General features: G+C 33.7%; 1 protein-coding gene across 5 annotated transcripts in view; it reads right to left on the bottom strand.

Moving 5' to 3' along the window:
- The window catches only part of CNKSR2 (connector enhancer of kinase suppressor of Ras 2), a 251,077-nt gene that overhangs the window by 109,203 nt on the left and 120,531 nt on the right, over positions 1 to 21,343 (bottom strand). For 3 of the 5 annotated variants that reach the window (XM_058535561.1, XM_058535562.1, XM_058535565.1), the window contains exons 8-9: positions 21,220 to 21,288; positions 4,900 to 5,046 (exon numbers count right to left, since the gene is read on the bottom strand). In XM_058535561.1, coding sequence (XP_058391544.1) covers positions 4,900 to 5,046; positions 21,220 to 21,288 — 216 coding nt within the window. The remainder of the gene's footprint in view (positions 1 to 4,899; positions 5,047 to 21,219; positions 21,289 to 21,343) is intronic. The other 2 variants (XM_058535563.1, XM_058535564.1) reach the window with 1 other exon arrangement.

Here is a 21,343-nt window from a genome sequence, read left to right as displayed (position 1 = left end):
GGATATTAACTAAAGAAAGATGGAATCTAAAGACAAAAAAACTAAAAAATAATTTTTGCATTTTAGGTGATTATATGTAGTCAGTGTTAACATTTTGAAAGCATTTGGCTGAAAAACACAAATGTAATTTAGATCCTTTAATTAATTTGCTTAAACACTGGTGAACAAAAATTTGATGTGACAATTGCTTGCAGCTATTTACTAATTTGAGCATGTAAAACATATAATTGTTTCTGCCTCCAAGTCAGCACAACTACATTTTTAGTTAAAACTTATTTTCTTCTCTAGTGTCATACCTAATATTAGTTATCTTCCTCTTCAAAACATGTAAAAGCTCTCAGAAACATATAAACTCTGTTACTAATGGTTTTTTCAGTTACCCCAACCCATAACTTGGATATTGAAATAAATTTTATTATTGCTTATGTTTTTTTGATTTTTACAGAATGACTTAACTATTCTTATCTGTATGTATTGAAATGTAACCTAATCAATTAGTGTTCTTCAGTTGTTACACCAGTTGATAGACAAAAATCCACTGCTGTGACTATTTGCTTTCCATTTCTTTTTCTGCTCCAAGTGATTAAATATCTTGTAAAAATGGCATCAAGGTAATGCTAAGCAATAAAATTTAAAATGAAAAGCATAAAACCACACAAGAAACCATCATATTGATATGAGAGATTAATGGATCAGAATACAGTTTAGGAACATAATTCTAATGATACAGCTTGATACTATTTTATATAAAAAATGTGTTTAATGAAACCTATATCAGTACGTTGAATTCCAGCATTGATTTTAGTGATCATTTCTGAGATGCATTCTCACCAAAAAAGCTGGGTTCTTAAATGTTGAATGTTAAATGTTAAATTATTGATTCCCAGTGATGATTTCAATCAACATTCTTGTTGGTGGCCAGCTACTTCTCCCATACATACTCTTGTAAGAAGAAATGACGTCACCCACTCATGCCTATGACCTACATACACTTATTTAAAACCACAAACATCAAAAAATATACCTTGAGGTTTATCAACAGTTCTCTGAGATTTTTTCATTGAACTGGAAGAACTTGACCATAAGCAATCACCATGTTTACCAAAATCCAAGACATTAGCAGAGGGTGCTGCTAAGGACATGTCTTTAAAAATGGCTCTCAGAAAGCAGGGAATCTCTGGTTTGCTTTCTTAGAATAAAAATTCTATCTCAGGTAAAACATTTCTACCATTTAAAAATGGGTGCAGACGACAACAGAATTCAACTTCAGATTAGATCTGCCTGTAGTATTTGGCTAAGGTATCTAAAGTCTTTCAGTTCTATTGCAAAATGTTTGAGAAACCAGGAATTTAACAGAAGAGCTGCCAAATTTCATGAAATGTACTAATGAAATTGCTCTGTGAGCATGAAGTTGAATTGTATGCTTTTGTTTATTTGGCTATAATTCCATGAATGATTTTCAAAAGAAAATCTAAATCAAAATTCATCACTGCAGTTGATTAATAATAGAAGTTACTATCCTTTTAAAATATTTTAGAAATAAAACTTCTACTTTCATTAAAACATACAGTATTCCTTAACAATCTTCTATCTTAGGGTAGATAAGGTTATGTTTTATTTGTATAGGTACAAATTATTTCCTTGTTAGTTTAAAAAATAATTATTCCTTATGTTAGAATAAAGTTGCTCTTTTTTTTTTAGATGCATGTGTTAGTGTCTACCTCCACACTATACGAACTTTGCCGTATTTTATCCGAAAATGCTGGTAGGTAAATTAAGCCTGGTATAGTGTAAGAAAAAGACGAAATAGCCACAGATTGTTTCTTTTTGTGACCTCTCTTTTAAAAAATTCTTAGTAGACTACTGGTATACCCTATGAAAAAAGAAATAATCTAATGTCCAATTCTTCAGGTTTGAACACTGAAGATTTATATTTAGGTGAGTTAATGGTATTTTAGCTCCAACATATTTGTACACATACCAGAATCAAGAATACAATAAGAATGGTAGTAGTGCTCTGCACAGAGGATTGTTACTACATTAAGCACTTATGTTCCACATCTGAGGTCCTTTTGTAGCCACTAGGAAAAATATGTGGCCTCAGGCAAAGTCACAAAAGAATCCCAAATTGCCTGCAAGACCTCATCCCACCATTTCTTTGACTTTCCCCCCTCTGGAGGCAGTCTACCTTCAATCTCCAGATCCTGGTACCCTCAGGTTTTGTCCATCTTTGGCTGTATCAAAATCTACATTCTGTAAAATTTCTGACCATGAGTTTCCATTAGGCTTCCGGTGTCTTTGCATTTGAGCACAGGCCAAAGCTTTAAGATCAAGAAAGAACCTTGTAATGGTACAATTTTAGATCTTCAAAATAGACCCTAAGGGGGCCGGCCCGGTGGCGCAAGCGGTTAAGTGCGCGCGCTCCGCTGCGGCGGCCCGGGGTTTGCCGGTTCGGATCCCGGGCGCGCACCGACGCACTGCTTGGCAAGCCATGCTGTGGCGGCGTCCCATATAAAGTGGAGGAAGATGGGCACAGATGTTAGCCCAGGGCCGTCTTCCTCAGCAAAAAAAGAGGAGGATTGGCGGATGTTAGCACAGGGCTGATCTCTTCACAAAAAAAAAAAAAAAAAAAAAAAAAAAAATAGACCCTAGGGAGATTTAGTGGTAGTAGGGTGGTATGTTACAGGACTTATCCATTGACCTTACTCCTAAGGACCTTGTTTTACCACCATTAGGAAGTATTTAATTAAAAACTGTACTCTTCCACGAGCTCCATAAAAAGTCAACTACTGAAGAAATTTTCAAAGAAGTTGAAAGCAGGTTGCCTCCCAGTCTCAACAGTATTGTTTATCTATAAGGGGTTGAGCTTGGACAATACATCTTAGGTGAACTAAATTCAGTAGAAGTAACACAAAAAATGTCGATACATATAACCACTTAACGTAAATGCTGATTTTCTTTTTTCTGATTTCAGCATTCTCAAAAAGTAAATTTACAAATATACTCAGAGTAACTGAACAGGCAATGAGGAATAAATATAATTAGTGATCTGATGAGGCACATTTCTTGGCATTTAGGAATGAATCTAGAAACAGTGCCTTAAAAATCTATTATAATTATATTATAATAAAGGAATGACGTCAGGTAATTTTAAAAATTAAAGTCTTTGTTCTCTAGCTTTGAATATGCACACCAAATGTACGTGTAGCAAAGAAGAAAGGTTGGTCTTTCAATTATTTCAGCATTTTGTATAAAAGTGATTCTTAACTGAATCTGTCATTACCTTAATTCTCCAGTTTGTGCTTGTGGAAAAGAATTTAAAAGGGGACCAAATTATCAATTTATTTTTTAGAGATATTCCCTTGGAGTTCATGACTCAATAAGAAACTAGTGTCTTTTGGTGTTCACCATGAAATAGAAGGGACCAGAGAGAAGTTGTTAAATTAAACTACACATATATAGAGAAGAAAACATAGTAACTGAAAGTATGGGCCTCTTCTTCAGGGTTCCCGCCTCTCAGATTTGAAGAAGGTTCTTTGGGGAAGGCATGTCAATAGAAAACTACAGAGTGGAACAACAAAGCAACTTATAATGCAGCAAGAAAATAAAATGACCTGATGGGAAAGTCTGATCAGCTAATCTATGATTTAATGAGTCAAACACTGAACTCTGAACTTTAATGATCATTAAAAATCTTTGATAATAAACATATATTGCAAGTCAAATGTATTTGAACATATTAACATAGTTTTACATATATTCATTTGAAAAATAGAAAGATTCACATTAAAAATTTAAAGACCTTAATGTTAGAACATTTTATATGTTTTTATGTTATTTAAGTATAATACAACTTTGAGGCCAATAAGTAGTAAAGTTTAAACAATGAGAAATTATAATCTATAAGACCATTCATGTGTAATGGAGTATTTATGGTTTTAGGGAAAAAAATCTAAGAATGGTATCAGGTATTAATATAAAACAATAACAATTTACATAGCAGTGATAACAACGGCATTTTCATATACTGCTTTTCTTTTTAATCTGAACAATGGACAATGTTCTATTTCAATGGGAAATTTAAATTTTTAAAAATTGGACTTCTAAGAAAGGTACTAGTGTCCTGTTTTAAAAATTTAGGTTTTGTGAAGGACAAAAATTTCTTCTATGTGTTTATAGATTATATCTTGACTGAAATGGAAGAAAATGTATTACTTCCTTGTCTTTCATCAATCAGAATCATATTTTCATAACTTCCTAGATAATTGTTTCTTAATGAATATAATTTATCAACATCAAGAGTAATCTTTTAGAATGATGCTTCATGATGAAGAAAAATGCAGAAATTCTAATGTAACAATTTGCCTATTTTTGCTACCCTACAGGGTAGAATAGAGAAAAATCATCAGTCAGGAGGAATGTAAGAGGGACCTTTTCATTATTCTCTAAAACTTCCTTAATCTACTGTTTATAAATAACTATTACTATCTTATGATCTGATTTAAAAGAATTCTATAAACTATCATCTAGTTTCTTCAAGAAGTGTATGCAGGTATAACTTTCAAATAGAAGATTATATCACAAAATGAAATCTCTCATTTTCATTTCTATCCATATTTTGGCTTGAAATAACTTGTGGGTTTTTTTGGAATTATGCTTTAAATGTTTACAAATTAAGGCAGAGTTCTTTACCATTTGGGTTTTAGTTACAGTAACTTTCAGATTTCATCACAATTAAGCCTATTAGGATAAGCTGTGAAGAGATCATTTCACAAACAAATTTTCAAAAGCATACAAGATTAATCCATATGCTGCTGAGATGAGGCACAATAAAGAAGCATTACTGAGATAATCTATGGCTAAAATGATGGTGTATGACTTATGATTAAGCTTCATTACCTGCAGAGCAAGGGGCTTCCATCTCATATTTTTCAGTAAAGCTGGTGCTGAGGTAAGCATGCTCTGAGGTCGCTTTTTCAAAGTTAAGATAACACCACTCGGGTCCTCTCGTAGTGCATTCACCAAATTTTTCAACTGCCACCCCACCTGGTAACCAGCAAAATCATTACAATAAAATTGAGGTACAGTATTCAAAGATTTAATGTTCTCCCCCTTTAATAAGATTAGTAAAAAAAAAAGTAAATCACATCATTGGTGTACCATCCTATCAATTTTCAGGAGATATATACTCAAGAAAGAAATTTTATCTTTGATTAACCATATTATTGCATTAGAGTCCATATCATTATGAGAAACATAATGGACATTTACCACGTCAAGGCAGAGATTAAAACGGTATCCCACCAATGGAGTAATTTAGAATTTTAAGAAATTATGTCATTAATGCTGTGCAAGGTCTAGATCCAAGCTCTGTTCACAAGTACAATTTAAAAATCCGCATGCCTGAAAACAAGGATTTAGCAACGTCCTGAGCTTACAAACTACACTACATGCTTTCTCATCACCATCTTTGAGAGATATGTGGTGCAAGTGTCTCTAAATTAGATTGACCTTATACTACCAATAGCTGGTATGGACACACCAAGGCAGCATTCTGATGCACAGAAGACAGCATCAATAAAATAAACCTTTTACCATGCTATAAAGATAGAATAAAAAGTGACAAGGTAATACTACTCCAGAGCAGCAGCTACTGGAAATGTGTTCCAAATGACCCTATAAACTTAAAATACAATGTGCTAAATTTAATAAAGCCATTCTATTTGAATACCACCTCAAAACATACTGTATAACCAAAGTACATGATAAATGCCCTGCAACCTGGTTCAACTGTTATCCATGTTAAATTACTTCACTCATCATCCTTTTAAAATTTTAAACATAGAATAATTTTTGTTAGTTTGCTTTTAAGATGGACTAGTTATGCAGGTATCAGGTAACTGAAATCCTAGAACTACGCTTTAAAGAAACATTAAAAATATCTATTATTCCAAGGTTTAAAAAAATACATTTCACATTTAAAAGAGAGAACCTTTTATCCCAATTCTAATGGATTAGAATTTTCCCAGATGTGTTACATAAATACATTGGGTCAAAATTTATCCTGGATTGCAAGCAGGATTTAGCAAATGGTCTCAACAGAGATCTAGTTTCTTCCTAGGCACCCACGTGAAAGGGAATGGATTCCTTTGTCTGCGATTTTTCATGTTTTCGCCTGGAAAATAATGCTCAAGCTGGAAAGAATGAGCACTTCCACCAAAAGAAGCACAGATCCCCAGAGACTATGATGAAGAGGTACGCTGGACTGCAGCCACTGTAGGATAATGGGAGACTTTGGTTTATATGATGACTGAGCATTCATTTAAATTATAACCTCTACTATAACTGAACTGAGTGATGGTGAAGAGGACAAAAAAGCAGCGAGACGTTATAATGCTTAAAACCTCAGTGGTCTCAGAATCAAAATGATTATTATGATACTTGCCTAACTCGAATAAGAGACTGCCAGTTTTAAAAAAGTCACATTAGTGTGGATCAACTACAGTAATGGAACTGGTCAAATTTCTCCCCTTATATTTAAGTGGGGATTATTATGTGCTCAAAGGTACATTATATTGATTCTAGTTCCTCTGATAGCTAAGTAGTGTCCCTATAGCCATTTCTTTAAGTCAAGAGTCACAGCAAAGTGAGTCCAAATCTAAGTGTTCATTTTGCTTGCCAAAAAAATATGTGAGCAGATTTCTGAGTTTCCGGTTTGGAGGGAGAAAACGTATTGTTTATACAAAGAGTTTATGAACAACTTATTAATAATAACAACCACATTTTATTATCGATTTTATTTATTCAAATAGTTGCTACCTATACTAAAGAAGTCAATATGACAGCCATATCTTTCTTTCACCTCATCTATCCTTGGCAATGAATTACACACTGATTTCTACCCATCAACTTCTTTCCATTTTATTCTATGATGTGATCATTGTGACTAAGTGAAACATTTTAAGGCTAGATGGTCTTTCCCTGTGTAACGTTCAGCGCAATTTGATTCATCCTGTTTTTTCACACTTTGTCTATGCTCTTTTTGAACACACAATTTCAAAAAATAGAATTGTTTTCCCATGAGAAAGTCTAATTGTTTTTTGATGAGAAAGTATTAATTTGGTTGGATTTTAATTTTATAGCTGAACGTTAGTTAATGGCAGAAAATTATATAATTTTACTACTTTTTAATCAGCCTTCTCACTCTCGCTGACATAATATTAGCAATATTTTAAACAAAAGTAAATAAATATACATCAATATCCATAAAAACTATACGACTTTGGCTGCCAAATTCTACTTCCACTACCATAAGAAAATGATTGGATAAAAGCATAGAGATAAATGTGCAACATGTACGTTGCAGTACTGTTTTAACTGGTTTAAACAACCAAAAATTGTACATTATGTAAATATCCATTAGTAAGGGATATAAAAATTGTCGTGTAGTAAAAAGTTCCCAAAATAGCAAATGTAATTCAATTGTACTTTTGTAAAAAAAAAAATTGATAAATATAGAAAACATAGAAAGATATACAACACCATTAATAGTGGTTACATTAAATGGGAGTGAAGACTACGATATATATTTTCTTTTTTATACTTTTATTTCCTGAACTTTTGGCAATAAACCTGAGTAATTTTTATAAACAACAAAATCAACAAAATAAATGGACCTAGTCCATGAATAGTAAAATTCCAGTTAGAAAATCATGAATTTTAGAATTTTCTAATTAAGACTGTTTGTTACGGATGGAAAATTTCTACATAAAGTACAGAACCAGAAAGACAACTCTATTTAAAACAGTAAAAGGTGGTGATGAGGAAATCACCTCTGCTCTGTGCATTACACTGTTAGATGATTAGCAAAACAAATTTATTATTCAGCTGTGCTCAATAAGTCAAGAACTACATTATCTGTTGATTTTTGATTCAATGAATGATTTCAGCTGATACATCACTTAAGTGTTAAGCCAGGTTCATGTAGAAATTAATGAATGGGAATGAAGCTGGCTGGATAATTGACAGCCTATGTGTAACATTTTTCTCAATAACATAGGCAGGTTTTAGCTATACCAGTCCCATCCCAGTACTTGTATACACATAAACAGCAACCAGATCTTATGCCTTTCATTAAAATAGTCGTTTTTTTACTGAGTCCTTTCTCAAACTTCCTAATTTGGATCATTTCTTCATTACTTTCTGTCTTTACTACTTATAATTCTTAACAATTGCCCCCATTTATTATTGGGTTGTACTACATTCTATTCAAGGGCAATGATGACATGGTCCTAGAGCTCCAGGAGAAATGATTCCCAGCTCTGGTTCTGAGATATCCTAACATATCTTCAGCCATATAATGAAGTGTAGTGAATTCTTGAAATTAATTTACTTCTCTTTAACTGAGATTGAGATACTTATGGTTGACAGATCATAGGGGAACATGAGTAGATGGTATGATTAAATGAGGTTAAGTGTGTGTGTTACAACTTCAAGAAACTTGGGAGCCCCCATGCTAGGAGCTAAATACAATGGTACACACATGTCAAAATAGGTAAAATACATCAAGGCATTTAATCATTTTTCAAGATTAGTTTTCCATTTTCTGATTTAAGTTTCGGGCTAGAGTTTTAAAATATTAAGTGTGATAGACCTGAATTAGAAACCATGTGAAGATATGATAGTATGAAGAACGACTGCAAAGTATTCTTTACATTGGCTGCAGTGCAAGTTTTTCTATACTAGGAGATAGAGGGAGCTTTGAAAGAAGGAAGAAGGGATCCTAGAGGCCACTAATATGGGAAGGAATTAAATAAGGTAAAAAATTTTAAGAGATAATGGGTTAGGGATACATATAAAGAAAAACATTCTAATAAAGACATCCAAAAAGGAATTGGCTGACTTGTGAAATAGTGAACTCCATGCCAAGAGATGTTTAAATATTCTTGCATAGGCTAAATGATTAGATTAGATTTCCAAAGTCACACTATATTACAACTTTAATACACAGAATGGGTAGGAAAATGCAAATAGATGATATCACCACAGATTAGCTCGAGTAAAGGAATATGGTGCTGGTACATATCTGATTGTTTTCCATCTTTTCTTCCTCCTCACAACCAATAAATGCAGGTGTCTCCTTTAGGCTAAGTGTCAGATCCCTTTTCTAATATTTCACGCTGTCTTCTCATAATAACCTTCTTCTCTTCCCAGAGATTCCAGTAACATCTTTCTACATGACTCCCGAATCTTTCTAACCATCCCTGCTTCCTATCAAGAACTCTAGTGACATATTTCTAATAGTTCAGTTCATCCTCACCCATATAAATAGCTACTGAATAATCAAGCACTAGTGATTCACTATGCTAGATTCTTCCTATCTATATTACATTCCTTTTATGTATATTTTCATTCCTACAACAGCCTTATGAGGTAAACTATTAAACGCATTTTATATGCAAAGAAACTGAAGTAAAAAGAGATTAAGTTTTCTTGGCCAAGATTACAAATACAGTAAGTGGCAAAGCCAGAATTCACATTCAAGTCTGCTTCTAAAGCACAAGATACTATGAGAGCAAGCATCCTCCCTTAAATATCACACTGGTAGTTCAAACAAATGCAACATTTTAAAAATCCAACTCGGGAGGCCGGCCTAGTGGCGTAGTGACTAAGTTCACACGCTCCACTTTGGCGGCCCAGGGTTTGCAGGTTTGGATCCTGGGCGCGGACCAACGCACCACTTATCAACCCATGCTGTGGCAGGCGTCCCACATATAAAGTAGAGGAAGATAGGCATGGATGTTAGCCCAGGGCCAATCTTCCTCAGCAAAAAGAGGAGGACTAGCAACAGATGTTAGCTCAGAGCTAACTGTCCTCACCAAAAAAAAGAAAAAAAAAATCAAACTCATTATCTCTCTGCTCTCATTCAACAGCAACAACGAAAAGTTCCCCATTATCCTCTCAAGTTTAGAGTATGGAGTCACATATGACCACCCTTCCCCCTTTTTAATCCATGTGTCCTAAAGAATAGGGCCTAGCAACTAATGCCTCTCCTTACTGCGTTAGTTCTGGCTTGGGTACCTGATCACTAGACTTAAAACAGAGTCCTAACTGGTCTTTCTGCTTCTAGTCTTTTGCAGCTCCAAAATACTGCTACAGTGTAAGTGTTCTTCCCTTTAAAATCTTTGAAAAGTTCTCCAAAGGCTCAACTAAAGAATCAATTCCTCAAATAGGTCCTTCATCAATATGGCCATAGCTGTCTCCTATTATTTCTCTTTTAATGTGGTTCTCAAACTTTAGCACGTTAGAATCACGTGGAAGGGTTGTTAAAACAGATTGCTGTGTTTTAAAGTTCAGTTTTTGATCCAGTAGGTCTGAGGTGGGGCCCTAGAACTTGCATTCCCCCCTCAAGTTCCCAAGTGATGCTGATGCTACTAGTCTAGGAACCACATTTTGAGAACCACTGTACTAAATGATGAGCTTCTTGAAGGCAGTGACTCACCGATATCTAGAATATTTTAGGTGTTTAAAATGTTTTTAAGACTAGATATTATAACTTACAAAATCAGTATTTATTGCGTGCCTTCCATGCAGCATGGATACAATGGTGAATGCAGCACAGTCTGTGCCTCATTAAAAAACATGCGCAGGTGAATAAACATTTACAATAAATTGAAGTACTTCGATAGGGTGAATACAGGTGCAATGGGAGCCCCCAAAAGGGTCACCTAACCCATCCTTGAGGTTTCAGGGAAGGTTTCCTATTAGTCTAAGCTGAATTTCTTAAGAGTTGCACAGATGAAGGGGATGTGGAAGTTGAGGGAGTGAAGAAAGCTGTGACACAAAGTATCACTAGCTTGAGCAAACTTTCAGTAGTTCAGTATGGGTGGAAGAGGTGATGGAGTAAGTATATGTTCGCCTCAAACACCGTGCTTTTCTCCTCGGCCATGTCTTTGCAAAAGCACTCTTCCTTCAGCTTGTAATTCTTCTCTCACCTATATAATCTTATCTATCTATAATGGCTCATATTAAATGCAATATCCATCATAATGCCTCTTACAGCTAGAATCATATTTTCCTTGTGTGAATCTCATAGCACACAGTATCTCTCTCTAGTGGCATTTTTCACTCACTGCCTCTTATTATGGTTATATATTTTTACTCATGCCCCTCCTCTCCACCTACCCTCACAAAACTAAATTTTGAGGGTTTTTTTTTTGAGAAGAAAAACTGAGTCTCATTATCTGCAATCAATAAGGTGCCTTACAAATGGGAGACACTTAATCAGTATTTGTTGATAACTCAACTAATGAGATGATATAGTGACACGAGAATGTAAATGTTTCAAAGATAATAAAGTACTTTGACTCTCCAAAGGGAGTTTAGATTTGTATGTAAAACCAAGATGTAGTATTAAATTTTTCTCTAAATGTAATATACCTGATATTAAAGCTATGAGATTCTTTACAGCAAATTACCAAATAAACTTTCTTATAAATGAACATTTGAAAAAAAAAATAGTATTCATATCTTGGATACTCCAGACCTAAAGTCTTAGTGATGTGATTATGACTAGGAATATAACAGTAGATATAGTTATTTGTCACAGAAAGGTTTTGCTTTATCGTATACATTATATAAACACTGTCAAGGTTTTTTCCCAGAAAAATATTTTGTAGTGGTTGCAAACAGTCCAAGTTTCTCTTTCTCATTATTTTAATAAAATATTTCATTCACATTAAGTTCATGGGCTGGAATGAACCTTTAAAAACCACCATATGCATCTTACACAAATGTCTTATTATTTGCCACTGATATGTTTTTCGTATATGCTGAACTACTAATATTATCTTCCTCAATGTCCAAGGTGGCAAAAGTCAGTGTCTCTAAGCAATGGCAAGTCATATCGCTTACTAGTTTATATGTAATCCCGAATTTGTACATTGAAATTTATTTTATAAACAACACAAACAGGATGAAAATTTCCCAAGTCTTTAAGGTATCCCAAGTGTTGAAAGCCAGAGGTTCTGCTTTCTTGTGGAAGGGGCTTGTAATTGCTTTGATCAGGCTGAAGCAGACACCAGGGGTTCCTGGTGAAGGGCAACATAAGTGGGCAGGTCCTTGGACAATGGGTTGACTGGATTTGGTGCACAAGAAGCTTTGGGGGTGGTGCTGAAGAGATGAGAAGCTTCCTTTCCTCCTGGTACATAGAGGGAAGAAGTTGTCTCTGACCCCTTGAGGACTTGCCCTAGCCTATCCGATTTCCAAACAACAGGTGGTGAATTATTTGACCGATATATGAAAAGAATCTCTACTTTATGGTCCCAAGTAGCCTAAGTTACAAATAAGCATAAAGGCAAGAATTTAAGCCTATCAACCCAGACCTTCATTACCTTTGTCACAGCTGTATTTGGAGTTACAAGAGAGCATCTCTATACCTATAGGCAGGACGACAGGACATTTCGAAAAATATTTTCAAAGTTATTATCCTTCACAAGACAAAGTACCAGATTCATTAACATTTACCCATGCTCCTGTATATACACACATTCTTACTCACAAGTTGTAACATATAAATGATACCTCCTCACAAAGGAAATTTGAAAGAGACTTGAGGTGTGCCTATATGAATGTCTGATGATATGAGTCACGCTATGAGACTTAATTCAATACACAACCCATCATGCTGCGACTAATGATACTGACTTTGCCAAATTTCTTGTAATTTCTTTATAGTGTTCTGTTCCTTTGCATTACTAAACAGTTATTGAAGTATCTGATAAACGCAATACTTTATACCAATAACTGCCTCTTTCTTTAGTAAAACAAGCTATGTGGAGGAAATGTCATACAATTATAAACATTTCAGAAGTAATGAATTTTGATATACAATATCTTTCAAAGATCCTAAAACTACTAAATCTTGAGTACCAATCTACAAACTTCACCTTCACCTAAATTTGTTTTTTCACAAAATATTAATGAGAAAGTCTCACAATATTATACTATAGTGTATTTGGAGATATCCTAATTTTGCTCTTCCACAATCATTAATTTACTGAACAGAAATAGAGTTACTCATGGTTCAAATATAAAGGAATATAAGCTGAAAGGTATCCACTTGCTTAAGTAACTGAATGCAAAAAAAGTGATTTTAAATTCCAGCATGGAGTAATTTAAATAGGTAATTCAGAGTATTTAGAAATGTCCCAAAGTGTACCTATTTTAAATAAAACCTTAGTATTGATAGATTAGAATAGATAATCTGGGGAGAAGATAAAAGTAACAAGCATTTGAAAAGGAGAAATATGAGAATTAAAAGTTTTATTTTTATTAGGGGAAAAACTCCACAATTTTTACATCTTTTTCATTGAGCCACTCTCATCTCACATCCTCCTTAACTTTAAAAGGCACTTATCCAAAGAAATAAGACTACATCAAGGCATTTGTTTCTTTGAGGCATTTGTTTTTTATGTGGCTTAATTTTACTGTAAAACTTGGACCATACTGAGCTGTTCACAATTTGAATTTACATGTTTTATACTTAATATTTTCATGTGAATTTCACAGTCACGTATATATGTGCGTATTATATTTATTTAAAGAGAAAGCACAGAGAACATAATTTCTCACTGCTAAAGATGGATAGGGAATCCAAGAGAGAAAGCCAACTCAAGCACTACAAGAAGCTAGTACTTTTTTTTTTTCCCAACTACTGCATGCACACCACCTTCCTGGAGTCTTTTTCTCCATAACCAAGAAGTTCTGAGGGCTAAATCAGAATTTATTGATTGGATCATGAGGAAGCTCATGGGAGGAAGAAAATAGTAATCATAATTTTTTCCTTTAAGTTCTATGAATCATTCTCATAGTTTTCACCAAAGGTGATACATTTCCATATCCTGTTTCTTGCATTATCTCCTATTACCAATCACTTATAGTAACTGCAGGCTTTGTATCACTGATGTCTCTGCTTCTGTGGCAAGCTGATTCAAAAACCGTGGGTATAGTTTAGTATCTTGAACATACAGCTCTCTTTCCCTTCTTCCATTTCAATATGGTATTTGGTAATGTTGTGGTCTCTGAAGGCCAAAGGTTTATTGTGGGGGCTTCATGGTTTACATTCTATAGTATATGCTATAGAAAACCAAATTGAAGCCAATTTTATTTTTATTTCATCATCATTCATTGTGTCCTTTAACTTCTCCAAAAGATAAAACTGAGTGAGTCTGAAAGCCTCTGCTAGGGAGAGATGGAGGAGGAAGACAATCACATCACAGTGAAAGGCTGTGGGGGTGAATCTTTGATCATACCACAGAACTTCATCCCTGAAAAAATCAGTAACATATTTTAAAATATCCATAATAATACAGATTTTTAACTAAAATTTTTATAAAGATATTTACATGGGTTAAACTTTAAAACAATTTTGTTTGCATACACTTGAAAATTATTACATTTCAGTCATTCCTTCCTATATTTCATTCATGTTCTTCTTGCAAAGACACTGGAAATATGTGTATTTTAAAATAAAGAGTCCTAGTCACCAAAGCTAAGGGATGAAACAAAGCATTGTTATCTAAAAATCTTATTTATAAGAATTCTGAGAAAGAAGAAAACATCTATACCTATGAAAAAATCATGCTTAAATTTAGGAACCCAAATTAAAAAAGTAGTTAGAACATAATCAAAACCCTAGTATTCAAAAAGTAACATGCTTAAAAATTTACAATTTTGCTACGAATAATCTTTATAATGTCATTTATTGGTAGACATTTAACAAAGATATGCTTATTTGAAAATACTAGCAAATATTGCAATAGATGTCTGTATTTATCAAAACAAAAACGGGCTGGCCCCGTAGCTTAGCGGTTAAGTCCGTGCTCCGCTATTGGCAGCCTGGATTCGGATCCCGGGTGTGCACTGAGGCACCACTTGTCTGGTCATGCTGAGGCGGCGTCCCACATACAGCAACTAGAAGGATGTGCAACTATGACATACAACTATCTACGGGGGCTTTGGGGAGAAAAAGGGCAAAAAAAAAAAAGGAGGAGGACTGGCAATAGATGTTAGCTCAGGGCCGATCTTCCTCAGCAAAAAAAAGAGGAGAATTGGCATGGATGTTAGCTCAGGGCTGATCTTCCTCACAAAAAAAAAAAAAAGCATGTGTACATATGCATATATACAGCTAAATAAACAGCATTCTAAATTTTTATTAATAAAAAATTTTAGTTTAAGAACTTCTATAATGGCTGTAAATACTTTCAATTTAGAAATCATTTTACCAGAAATCCAACAACTCAGACAAAAAAGGTAACTCAATGTCAGCTCTAAACGGGGCCATAGTGACCTGTCGCTGTCATTTGTCCCAATTTTAAAAATCCTTTATTGCCCAGTATTAGGGTAATAAGATGAGAGAAAATGTAACAGTAATCAGGGGCTACATTACCTAAAATTTCAGCCACCATGCTGATCAGAATGTTAATTTAGTGGATAAAACCTGTATTTGAATCCTAGGGGTAAATGACCTAAAAAGAATTTAAGATTATTATCATTATCTCTTGAATTTCCTATTTTATGGTGCTCTAATGTGTTTCCCTTTCATGCAATAATTTTTATCTTCTTCAGGTAGTTAAATGTTGTCACTAATCTCCCACCCCTACTACAGACAGAAGGTGGATTAGGCAGTTGTGACTGGCCGACTTCTGCCTTTTTGATAGAAGGAGAGAAAGGGCTGCAGTTATTGATACTCTTTTGCAAATGAGTTGCACACTTAATAAGCCAGAGTAAGTAAGAACATCAGTAAGAACATTTTAAACATACAAAATAATTACTTATAAGGAAATCTTTTTAAATTCCATGTAAAATAACTAGATCATAATAACTGTATGTTGACACTGTAAGACGTACTCCAATAATAAAAATAAATTAGAGTAACCATTTTTAAAGCAATTACTCTTTTCCTGGTGAACCTAGTAAGAACTGCACAAATAAGAAAGAAACAAATCAGGATACAGAAATCTGCAGAGAAAATAAATTGGTTAACAGGAAGTTACCATTATTAAGGCATCATACAACTTATCTCCTTTACATAGACTTAAGATAATAAATTTTAGTTTGATAACAGAAAAATCATGAATTATATTGGATAATAAAGTAATGAATTGATTTCTCTAGGCAAAATATATAGTTTATATCAATATGTGGCACTTCAAAACCAGTTTCCACACATTCTCATCAACTCCACAATGTTCAGTGTAAAATAAAAGAAAAAAATCTATGATCATCTCATAAACTACCCACTATATAAGGTAGAATCTGAAATAAAATATTACTATGACTAATTGAAATCTATGATGCACTGTTTCCTTTAATTTTTAATTGTCTCTTCATGATTTTTTTTCCCTTTGAAAAGATAACGATTCACTTGCTCTGGTTTAGAATACCAATTTCTTAGAATCCTAACAGTTATTTTAGGGTATTATCATAACCATTTATTAAGCAATATGTTAGACACCATGCTAATATATTTAATCTGTACTCCAGCAACATGTTGTGTTTACAGGAATAAGATGTAGGGTGCATCAGAAATATTGCTATTTGAGGTCTCAATATTTTGGGTATAAGGAATTATAAGATACTTTCTTCTTTGAGAAAAGAGAACAGAAGAAAATAGGCAAGAAGAAAAAAAAACTGAATGAGGTGAAGAATGGAGGAAAAATAGTTAAGAAGAGATGAAGATGGTAAATGAAAGGAAAAAAATAGAATTAGAAGTGAAATCTAAAAAATAAAGACAATAATTTAGTAAATTATAAAAAAGAGAGAGAAAAAAACAGATCTGGTGTTAGCCAGTATCATGGTATTGATTCCACTCAATGAGCCACTCCTTCTTGCTGAAGTCCAGGGACAAGGCTGTAGGGTGAGAGGGAGGGAAAAGGAGAGCTGGGCTGTACTGGGTTAACACGCTCTCCATCCATTCTGATTATGTTGGCTTCCCCTTTGAACAATACTCTCCTGCTGTTTTTGGATTGAAGCAACAAGAGGGTGAAGACAGAGTCAAAAATGAGAGACAAGAGTGAGAATATGAGAGAATAACGGAGGCACCTTTGAGAATTATATAAATGAAGTTAGAATGATCTTTCCAGATGACTCAATAGTCCTTCAATTTGTTCCCTTCCCCCCGGCCCCTCTGCCATCACCTGCAAGTCTTGTTCAACAATGTTCACCAGTTGGAGGTTAACAAAAACCACTAGCTTATAATACTCATCTTCCATCTCTCACTAATCAACGTCTGACATCCTCATTATTTACTACAGTCTATCTTCTTCTTGACTATCCCAACCTGATTATTTTCCATTCCAGTAGCCTTTATAGCCAGATCTACTAAACCATTTCTTGCAAGAACGCTGTCACCAGGTTCCCAGGAGACTTTTCAAAATAATAGTGAATATGTTTTAATATTTACATAAAATAAAATGAAATTTTTCCAAATGCTAGATTCAACCATCACATATGCCACTCTTTTCAAATGATATTCCTAAGAAGAAAGTATCTGTTTTTAGTATGGATAGAATCTTTAGAACACTTACACACCAAAAAGATGAAATTTAACAGATTCATTAGGAATATGCCCAAATAGATTTAATAACTATAATTAGTCTCATCAGCTAAAAAAACGTGTTAAAAGTGCATCATGAGGGCAGAGTTGCTGGTTCAAACTATGCCGAGGTATCTCTCAGAGAGAGGGATGTAGTGGCAGATGAAGTGGAAAAAATCTTGGGAGACTCCAGCAGCCTTTGAGGAGTTGGATCTTCACTGGCGGGGAAGACATGCAATAGGACTCAGTCTGCTTTGCTTGAACGTTCATGATTTTTTTCTTCTTCCTACCTGGCAGCCACAGTTTCTCAGCCACAGAAGTATGTTGATTTGAAAAGCTTAAAAGCCACTTAAAGAATATAGCAACATGAAAAAGGACATAAAATTTCCAGTTTCATTTCAAGTAAGAAAATATACTTAAAAAAAAAGAGCAAACTAGAAATACACACATCTAATTGGACATCTTGAAGATATACCATACTATCAATTTCAAAAAATCGTATTTGAATTCATTTGTGATTCATTCAACTTTCTCAGACTCTTAGGGAAAAATTTCAAATTGCTTTTCTATGTATTTTAAAATAAGAAAAGTTATAGGATTTTATATTGTACATTCCTACCTGTAGCAATATGAAATTTTAGAATTATAAAAAAATACCAACTGGGCTAATAACATTTTTATACTAACTTGGCTAATAACATTCAAAATGTAAGATTAAATATTACTCTTTTCATTAATGAGTCTAAATTGGTACAGAATAATATTGGCAATATCTCACTGTTCTGGTAAATTAATTATTGGGTTAAAAAATAATATTAAATATGTATTTCAAATGTATTAAGTTGTATTTTAATGTAACTATTATATCATAACCAACCCCTTATGTCCCTGGTAATGAATGTAGGGATAGAAGGGGTAATTGCAGACTACAAATAATTTATACTTGACTCAACTAATATATCTACCTATCAAACCTTTCATAGTAACAAAACCCACATAATTTCCATTTCACCACATCTGTATATTGTCTAGTAAGAAGTTAAAAGCCCTGTAAAGACCACAACGTAGACAACAGCAAGAAAAAGAGGGCAGTGAAATGCACCGTTCTTGCACAAATATGCCTCTCACTTGAACACAAAGAAGAAAATCTGATAATTGATCCCTTTATTAAGGAATGTTACTTGCATGGAATTCAATGTATTTTCCTGTCAGAGAATGTCTCTATTATCCAAAATCAATTTCTAAATTATAACAGCAGTCTGCCAAGGAACTGGACTCGAATTGGCCCAACTGTTGTAACAGATAAAAGGGAGGAAGGGAGGTTGGAAAGTTAACTTTTATTGAGCTCCTAATGTGTGCCTGGCATTGTGATAGGTGTTTTACATATCTTATTTATCTGAAGGAAAGGAGTGAGTTAGGAGTGGCAGTAAAGTTAAATTTCAACTCCATTTCTGATTTCAGTTCAGCTGATTCAGTACCCCAGTTATGTAAATACTCACTTCCTTTCTTCTTCTCTCACACTTGGCCCCACTTAATCTCTCACTGAATCCTGAGATTTACTTACATAATTCTTAGAATTTTTTCCCCTCTTGTTTGATAATTTTATAATTAGAGTTTGGGGAGGGAGTCTGGGCTTTGGAGTCAGAGCTTTGAGTTACGGGTGAGTTAAATAATCATTCTCAGTCTCAATTTCCACATACACCTTCTTTGTAGAATTACTGTAAAGAGTAAATGACATAAAATATGTAAAGTACTTAACATGATGCTTGGCACACTGTAAGAACTCAGTAAGTGTTGGCTATGGTTATTATTATAAAAAGGCAAACAGATGCTTAAATAGTTACCATGACTCGCTTAAAGCCTAAGTCAATTTCAGAGCAAAAACTGGAGGCAAGTTCCCCCAACCATCATTCTGTATAGTTTTCAACTATTTTAGAATATTCCCATGATGAAAAGATGTATTTACACATTCTCACAGTACTTAAATACCAACAAACCACACAGATTTTATTAGTTCACTTGTTGTCTTTTAAAGACTTTCATATTCATGTGATAAATATCAGAATCTTTGCTCCACAAAGAGTATCCTTTAAACAATTTTATTTTTCATTAGATACTAATTTCTGTCCACTTAGAATTGACCAACTAGAAACTGGTCCAACTATCCAACAGATGTCTTATTTGTTAAGGTCACATTTAAGAAACGGAGGCAGCATGAACTTTAGAAGAGGGAGAAGCTGCCTGTTTACTGAAGCAGTTGCTTTATGCCACTGCCCAAATACTCATCCTGGGAGACAAGAAACTTTAGTCAGGACAACCACTTTGTATGGTTTGTAGTAATGAGAACTTTCTCATTATCATAACTGTCACAGTGTGGAAGGCTTTGTCGATTACCAACATTCTGTATTAATTAGTATTAATCTTATACCCACACGTTTAATTTTTTAAACTTTCATTAACTTTTATTCACTTAGATAATGAACTCATTGAAGAAATATCATGAATTTAATTATCAGTGTTCACAACTCTCTCCAAAATATCACAAACTTCTCAGTTTATACAAAGCCAAAACTGAAATGGCTTCTGCCTTAAAATCAGAATCACTGAGAAAGATCAGACTTCACAGGAGTCTTCTTACCCCCAAAATATAGCCTTTCTTCTCTTTTTAAAAGTTTCTTCTATGACTAGAACATGCAAAAGCAAATTTAGTTTAGGTGCAACAGGAAACAATTACTCACTCTGAAGAGTTAGTGAGCTATAAGTAGAATATTTACCAGAAAAAAACTATTTTTTAAATGAGGATTATTATATTAATAATCAGATTATCTTAACTTAATTTTTTTAAATGATACACTTTATTCTGGCAGAGATAGGAGAAAAAAGTAAATCAACTGATATAGAAAATAATCCAAAATGAAAATCATACAATGTTTATTTTCTAAATCTAAGATTATGAAAAACAGCCATTGAAAATCTACCACAGGCACAGAATGCCACTGTCATTCTTAGCCTAGAAAGGGATTCGTGAGTTTCACACGGCAAGAAAATTTTATGAACTTATTTAGTTAAGTGCAATAGTTTTAAAACTAAAACTGTAGTCCTCTTTTGGGAAATGAAGAGCCAATTCAGCTATTAAAGTTCAAAATTTTTAAAAAAATCTACATTAAAAAATAAACAAATCTACCAGACAGTTTAATGAACAAATCAATATTAAAGTAGATGAATAAATGTATGCTGTTACAAAACATATCTACTAGGTAATTCAATAATTTGTAAAATGAAACTTAAAAGCTATATCAAGAAAAAGTTGAATTTGTATGTATCGATACTTTAATTTCTATTCCAAAATTATCCCAGTTCATGGGGTGTATAATGTTATCCTATACCTGTCAACATAGAAATGCATATCTAACCTTAGCCACCACCAATATTCTGCGTTCTTTTAAAACCATGCCTTACATTCCATCAAATAATTAAGAAGAATAGTCATTCAGTTGTTTTTAAAAAGGCTATTCAATTATTTTGTACACAAACAGGCATTTTATTTCATTGGCATTATTTTAAAGCTTTAGCCAATCTTTATATTAGTTCCTCCCACTGACTCATAAGGTAATTATACATACCACAGTCTGATGATTAACTTGAATCACTTCATCGCCAGCATGGATTTTCTTGCACCGATCTGCAGGTGACTAAATTTAACATAAAGGAAATGATAAAGAACATAAGTTTTATCAGTCATTTCCT

This window comes from Diceros bicornis, chromosome X, assembly GCF_020826845.1.
Source record: "Diceros bicornis minor isolate mBicDic1 chromosome X, mDicBic1.mat.cur, whole genome shotgun sequence".
Taxonomy (NCBI): domain Eukaryota; kingdom Metazoa; phylum Chordata; class Mammalia; order Perissodactyla; family Rhinocerotidae; genus Diceros; species Diceros bicornis.
The sequence above is the reverse complement of the archived record's forward strand: the minus strand, read 5'-3'. Positions and strand labels throughout refer to the sequence as shown.